The sequence below is a fragment of the Miscanthus floridulus genome, chromosome 9 (genome assembly GCF_019320115.1).
Source record: "Miscanthus floridulus cultivar M001 chromosome 9, ASM1932011v1, whole genome shotgun sequence".
Classification (NCBI taxonomy): Eukaryota; Viridiplantae; Streptophyta; class Magnoliopsida; order Poales; family Poaceae; genus Miscanthus; species Miscanthus floridulus.
Genome location: NC_089588.1, coordinates 25,675,988 through 25,683,442, shown reverse-complemented (window position 1 = coordinate 25,683,442; position 7,455 = coordinate 25,675,988). Strand labels below are relative to the sequence as shown.

The 7,455-nt window shown below is 54.2% G+C and overlaps 1 protein-coding gene across 1 annotated transcript; it reads left to right on the top strand.

Moving 5' to 3' along the window:
- The first annotated feature begins 5,133 nt into the window (after window positions 1-5,133).
- On the top strand, window positions 5,134-5,703 carry LOC136479508 (uncharacterized mitochondrial protein AtMg00810-like). The gene has a single exon (XM_066477354.1). It carries the CDS (start codon window positions 5,134-5,136, stop codon window positions 5,701-5,703), a length of 570 nt encoding a protein of 189 aa, XP_066333451.1.
- Window positions 5,704-7,455: the final 1,752 nt, after the last annotated feature.

Below are 7,455 nucleotides of genomic sequence, written 5' to 3'. Positions count from 1 at the left end.
GGTCATACAGGAGTCTGCTACTTACATCGCCATCGCCATGGAACAAGGGTAATGGTAACGACGACGATCGACCTGCTGGACTCGCGCATCGTGTAATCAGCAAACTCATTGGTCTCCTCATCCAAAAGGAAAAAGTCTACTTAACCCCCCACCTATCAACCATGGTCTATTTCACCTCTCAAATTATAAAACCGTCTATTTTACCCCCCGGGGGTTTTCGACGGTGGTTTTGCTACAGTAACGGTGGTTTTGCTATAGTGATGGTGGTTTTGTCTTTTTCTTTTTTATTTATTTCTGGTGAATCTTTAAAAAATCATAGTAAATCACAGAAAAATTATAAAATGGAAAATCTAATTTTGTTGGACTCCACATGAGTAGATCTACACAATGAACATATAATATGATATGCTTTAGTATAAAATTTTTGCTGTAGTTTTAGATTAATTGAAAAATCAAATTTTGTCTGTAATTAATTGGAACAATTCATAGCTGCAGCTTCTGTGGTCTAATTATGGTGAAATTTTTATGGTAGGCTAATTGTTGTATGCTTGAACTATAGTAAAAATTTCGTACTCATTGGACCATGTATAACTTAGTTATAGATAAATTCCAATTAATTACAGACAAAATTAGATTTTCCAATTAATTTAAAGGTACAGCAAAACCTTTGTACTAAAGCATACCACATTATATGTTAACTATGTAGATCTACTCATGTGGAGTCCAATAAAATTGGATTTTCCATTTTATAATTTTTCTATGATTTACTATGATTTTTCAAAGATTCATCAAAAATAAATAAAAAAAGAAAAAGGTGAAACCACAGGTAGCGTAGCAAACCACCGTTACTGTAGCAAAACCACCGTCGAAAACCGCCCGGGGGGGGGGGTTAAATAGACGGTTTTGAAAAGTTCAGGGGGTAAAATAGACGGTTTTATAGTTTGGGGGTGAAGTAGACCATGGTTGATAGGTGAGGGGTTAAGTAGACTTTTTCCTCATCCAAAATGGCTGACCGCGATCGTGGCTTAGCAAGCAATGTAAAGTAATCTATTGCTCTCTCCTGTCTGAACGCGCGGCAGAGGTAGGCGCCGAAAGGGCTCCTGCTGCTGCACTGTAGCAGCAGCAGGGGCAGGCGTTGAAAGGCTCCCCTGCCGCACCGTAGCCACAGCATGGGTAGACACCAAAATCAACCAGCTGTCATATCTAGTCATTGTAGCAGCATGGCAGCCTGACATTTTTGTATACTAGGATTAGATTGGTAGAGTTGTATTTATAGCTTCCCACTATGACTACATAAAGCGAGCGAGTTCAGTTTTGCCGTCTCCTCTATAGAGCTCCGGCTAACGCTGGTGTTTGTGTTGTGTGTGGGCGCTCTATTCTTCCTCTCTTCTTCTAGCTCTAGCCATAGTGACTGGTCGGCAACACCGGTGAGCGGTCAGCTCGCCCGTTGCGGGAGATCTCAGGGTCCAACAAGTGGTATCGGAGCCGTACAAGCACCGTCACTGGACAAACCGTCGGTGATGACGGAGTGTTCAGAGATGGGCGACAGCAGCGGCGCGGCTGTGGCTGCCCAGCTACGATAGGAGGTCGTTGTGAGAACGGTGCGGGAGGTCAGCGGCACCAGTTGGACGACGCTGACTCGCACCAACTATGGCGAGTGGGCGGTGACCATGAAGGTCAAGCTCAGAGCCCGACAGCTCTGAAATGTCATTTACAAGGGCACCGACAATGAAGAAGATGACATGTCAACGTTGGAGACTATCCTCGGTGCTATGCCAGTGGAGTACAGGGAGTCGTTAGGGGCGAAGAACTCTGCTAAGGAGGCGTGAGGGGAAAGTGATCTCTGACCGTGTGCCTGTTGAAGAATGAGCCGGCGACTCATAGGCAGTGGCTTGGTTAAGGGAATGGAACCCACCGGAGCCATAGCGAAAGCGAGTCTTCATAGGGCGATTGTCACTGCTTATGGACCCGAACCTGGGTGATCTATCCATGACTAGGATGAAGCTTGGATGAAACTAAGCAGAGGTCCGAACCGATTGATGTTGAAGAATCAGCGGATGAGTTGTGGGCCATTGTAGCGATGTGCGTCGGCTCCGACCGTGCAAAAAGGGCGACGGCCCAGCTGCTGAAGCAAGAGTACGCCAATTTCAAGTTCAAGGATGGTGAGTCAGTGGAGGACATCTCCCTCCGCCTGCAGTCGCTCATCAGCAAGCTGAGGAGCCACGACGTCACCATCGATGAAGAAGAGGAGGCCTCCAAGTACCTCAACTTCGTGCCGGTGAAGTACATCCAGATTGCTCTCTCCATAGAGACGATGCAGGACTTGTCCACCCTTACCATTGAGGATGTGACAGGCCGTCTTTGAGCGGTGGACGAGCGCATGGAGTAGGCCACAGCAACGACGGACAACATCAAGCTGTGCTGACAAAGGAGGAGTGGGTTGCCCGGATGAAGGAGAAGAAGTCCGGGGAAGCCTCCTCCAGCCGCGGTGGTGATGGCAAGTGCTGCGGCAAGGCTTCTTCGGAGAAGAAGAAGAGGAAGGTCGACCCCAATGCTTGCCGGCGCTGCGGGAAGACGGGCCATTGGGCAAAGGAGTGCCCAAATTGCAAGCAGGAGAAGAAGGGTGAGGCTCATTTAGCGTAGGCTGATGAGGATGATGATGCCACTCTCCTGATGGTGACGTTCCGTGCATGGCACGACATTGAGGCCAAGGAGAGGGGAGAGGTGATGGTGGTGGAAGGGCATGGCAAGTCTCTGAAGGCTATCAACCTCGACGAACCGTGCGCCCAAGTCCACCTCGGACATGTGGGCGGCGAGCAGGAGTAGCGGTGGTACCTGGACTCCGGCGCCAGCAATCACATGACGGGCTCTAGGGAAGCCTTCTCTGAGCTCGACGGCAACGTGATCGGCACGGTGAAGTTTGGTGATGGCTCTATGGTGGCGATCCGAGGGTGCGACACCATCATCTTTAGGTGCTAGAACGGTGAGCACCGCGCACTGACGGATGTGTACTATATTCCGCAGCTGCGTTAAAGTATCATCAGCATCGGCAGCTGGACGAGTGCGGATGTGAGGTACTGATCGAGAGAGGGATCCTGAAGATTCAAGATCAGGAGCGGCGTCTTCTCGCGAAGGTAAAACGCTCACGTAATCGATTGTACTTGCTTGATTTGAAGGTGGAGCAGCCGGTGTGCCTAGCAGCAGGGCACACCGAGGAGCCATGGATGTGGCATGCCCGGTTCGGCCATCTCAGCTTCGACGTGCTCAGTCGGCTGGAGAAGATGGTCCGAAGGCTGCCCCACATCAAGCACGCAGGCGAGCTATGCGACAGCTGCCTAGTCAAGAAGCAGAGGATGTTGTCATTCCCAAAGGCGGCTGAGTATCGTGCGATGGATGCTCTCGAGCTCGTCCACGGCGATCTCTGCGGGCCAATCACGCCAGCCACAAACGGTGGTCGGCGGTACTTCCTCCTGCTCATGGATGATTGCAGTCACTATATGTGGCTGCAACTCCTAACGTGCAAGGACGAGGCGGTGGCGGCGATCTACGGGTGGAGGCGGAGAGCTACAAGAAGCTGCGCGTGCTGCGGACTGATCGTGGAGCCAAATTCACTTCGGTGCAGTTCGCTGCGTACTGCATGGATCAAAGTGTGGTGCGACACCACACCACGCCGTACTTGCCATAGCAGAATGGTGTGGTGAAACGGCGAAACTAGATGGTGGTCGACATGGCTCAATCCATGATGAAGGCCAAGAGCATGCCGGCAAGGTTTTGGGGTGAGACAGGGACCATGGTGGTGTTCATCCTCAACCGCACACCCACAAAGGCCCTAAAGAGCCTAACGCCTTTCGAAGCTTGGTATGGGCGCAAGCCGAGCGTGTCCTTCCTTCGGACATTCGGCTGCCTCGGCCACGTTAGGAAGACAAAGCCAGTTCTCACCAAGCTAGAGGACTGGAGCACACCGATGGTGCTCCTAGTAACGAGGAAGGTACCAAGGTGTACCGGCTCTATGACCCACACGGAGGCAAGGTGGTTGTCTCGCGCGACATCATGTTCGACGAGAAGGCGGCCTAGGACTAGGACAGTCCGGGCACAGGGGAAGCAGGCGGCTTCACCACCACCTTCGCCGTCGAGCACTTGATCATCCACGGTGGTGGAAACACTGGAGAGGAGGTGCCGAGCACTCCAGGAGGGGTGCCGAGCACTCCAGGAGTGGTGTCGAGCGGTCCTACAGTGGTGCCGAGCACTGTAGCCGGGGTGTCGAGCACTCTGGGCACTGTGCCGACCACTCCGACGGAACAGGGGATTCCATCGACGCAGATCGAGTTCGCCTCAACTCCAAGCGACATCACAGAGTTCGTGGATGCTTTCCACGATGGAAAGGAGGTGTGGTTCCGCAGGCTGGACGACATCATCGGTGGCATAGTGTCCTCAGGCCTGGCAGGTCGGCTGCTCAATGATACAGAGCTGCTTCTCGTCAGTGCAGAGGAAGCACCCACGTTCATGCTGGCTAAGCGCAATGCAAATTGGTGATGGGCGATGCTGGAGGAGATGAAGGCGATCAAGGAAAACGAGACTTCGGAGCTCATCGATCCACCTCTAGGATGTCGTCCGATCGGCCTGAAGTGGGTGTACAAGGTCCAGCGGGACAAGCGTGGCGCCATTGTTAAGCATAAGTCGTGCCTCGTCGCCCGAGGCTTTGTCCAGCGTGAGGGCATCGACTTTGAGGAAGTCTTTGCACCGATAGCACGCATAGAGTCTATCCGAATACTGTTGGCTTTGGCAGCAGCGAAGGACTGGTACCTCCATCACCTGGACGTAAAATTGGCTTTCCTCAACGGCAAGCTAGCGGAGACAGTCTTCGTTAGGGAACCTTCGGGTTTCGCCGTCAAGAGAGCGGAGCACAGGGTGCTCCGACTGCGCAAGGCGCTCTATGGGCTGCGGTAGGTCCCACGAGAGTGGAACGCCAGGCTTGACACCACGTTGAGCGAGATTGGGTTCACGCGGTGCGCAACCGAGCACACGCTCTACACGTGGCGATAGGGGAAGGAGGAGCTCTTCGTTGGCGTGTATGTGGAGAACTTGATCGGCACCGGCGCGCGTGCGGAGGACATCGATAGCTTCAAGCGCAAGATGGCGACTCGTTTTTTAATGAATGACCTCAGCGCGCTCTCCTACTACCTCGGCATCGAGGTGAGACAGAGGAAGGAGGCGCTCACGCTCGGTCAGAGCACGTACGCCTCGAAGCTATTGAAGCGGAGCGGCATGGCCGAGTGTAAGCCATGCATGACTCCGATGGAGAAGCGGCTGAAGCAGACGAAGGCCAGTACCGCGGCGTGGGTAGATGCAACAGTCTACCGGAGCATCATCGGTGGTCTGTGCTACCTAGTCCACATGAGGCCAAATATTGCGTTCACCGTGGGCTACGTCAGACGCTTCATGGATGATCCCCGAGAGGATCACTGGGCCGCGGTGAAGCGGCTGCTGAGCTACATCAAGGGGATGGTGGATCAGGGGATCGTCTTTCCCAAGTCTGACGAAAGTGGGCTGCAGCTCACTGTGTTCAGCGATGCAGACATGGCGGGGGACATCGACGGACGACGGAGCACTTATGGCGTGCTTGTTTTCCTCGGGTCGGCTCCAATCTCATGGTTGTCGCTGAAACAGAATATGGTGGCACTGTCCACGTGCGAGGCAGAGTAGGTGGCGGCGGCCACAGCGGCGTGCCAAGCTGTGTGGCTGCGTCGGCTGCTGGGCGAGCTGACCGGTGTGGAAGGTCACCCACCAGCACTGATGGTGGACAACCAGCCCGCCATCACCCTCGCAAAGAATCTGGTTCTCCACGACCGGAGCAAGTACATCGACATCAAATTCCACTTCCTCAGGGACTGTGTCGATGGAGGGCAGACCGTCATCGAGTTTGTCGAAACTCGCGGACGTCCTCACCAAGTCGCTCGGCCATTTCGGTTCACGGAGCTGAAGAAGATGATCGGCATGGTGGAGGTTCTAGTGTTAGCAGCAGGATTAGGGGAAGAATTGTAAAGTAATATGTTGCTCCCTCCTGTCTGAACAGCGTGGCTGGGGCAGGCGTCGAAAGGGCTCCCTACTACTGCACTGTAGCTGTGGCAGGGACAGGCGCCAAAAGGCTCCCCTGCCGCACTGTAGCCACAGCCGAGGCAGGGGCCAAAGTCAGCCCTGCTGTCACATCTAGTCACTGTAGCAGCACGGTAGTCTGGTATGTCTGTGTACTAGGATTAGATGGGTAGAGTTGTATTTATAGCTTCCCACTGCGACTTAGTAAAGCGAGCAAGTTTAGTTTTGCTATCTCCTCTGCAGAGCTTCGGCCGACGCTGGTATTTGTGCTATGTGTGCGCGCTCTATTCTTCCTAACTTCTTCTACCTCTAGCCATAGTGACTGGTCGGCAACGCCAGTGAGCGGTCAGCTCACCCGTTGCGTGAGATCCGTGGGTCCAACATGCAAAACATAAATCGCCGGGGCAGCAAATACAGGAATATTATAAATTTCTGATACCGTCGGTTGACGGTCCAACCAAATCCAACCCCATGGTTGACAAGTAAAGTAGAGAAGATATGACAGCAGCTGCCAACTCTGGAGTATGAGTGGACCACCATCCAGAGTGAAGGCTGTCTGTTGTAACATGGCTTTGGCGGGTGGCGCCAAGGCATCTTCGACCGTCTTAGGGCGGAGACCCAGCGCTGACCAAAGGAGTTTTCCCGGCTATGCTCGAAGGGTGCCGAATCTCCTTCTCATCGCGGACTCCGCTCAGGCGGGCGTCTCCGGTATCACGAGCGGAGGTCGCCTTATCTCCAAAGTGTGCGTAGGTACTCAAGCGTAGGCGCTCGCGGTCCGCGCAAACGCGCCAGCATGACCCCTGCCCGGCCGGGTGGAGACCTACGGATGACGCCTCCGCCCGGACCGGCGGAGGTTTTCCAAGGCGACGGCGTGCCCCTGAAGGCGGAGGACAGCGGCGAGAACCATGGCCCCCGCGCGGCCGGGCGGAGACCCGCGGGTAATGCCTCCGACCGTCCAGCGGAGACCCGCCGGGGCAGCGGCGCGCCCCTGGAGACGAAGGCCGGCGCTGGGGACTCAGGCCTTTGGGCCGAAGACCGAGCCACAGTGGGCCGGTTGCTCATGGAAGCCCATCACTCGAAGACGGTATGGCAGGATTGCCCCGCGAACAAGAGGCTAGCGACGGAATATTCCAGGAATGTACTGTAGCAGTTGAGGGGCATTGTAATAAATTCTGTTATATAGTAGTTGAGCCCTATAAATATGGGACACTTGTAACCGCGCCAGGCGGTTGGTGGATGAATTAATGAAACCCTAGCCTTCCGAGTCATTCCCTTACTCGACACTCTTCCCCCTTGTCATTTCCTTCCCGAGCCTCCACCCAAGGCCGACCGTCCGACAGGCGGAGGCCTTGGTCACTCCCA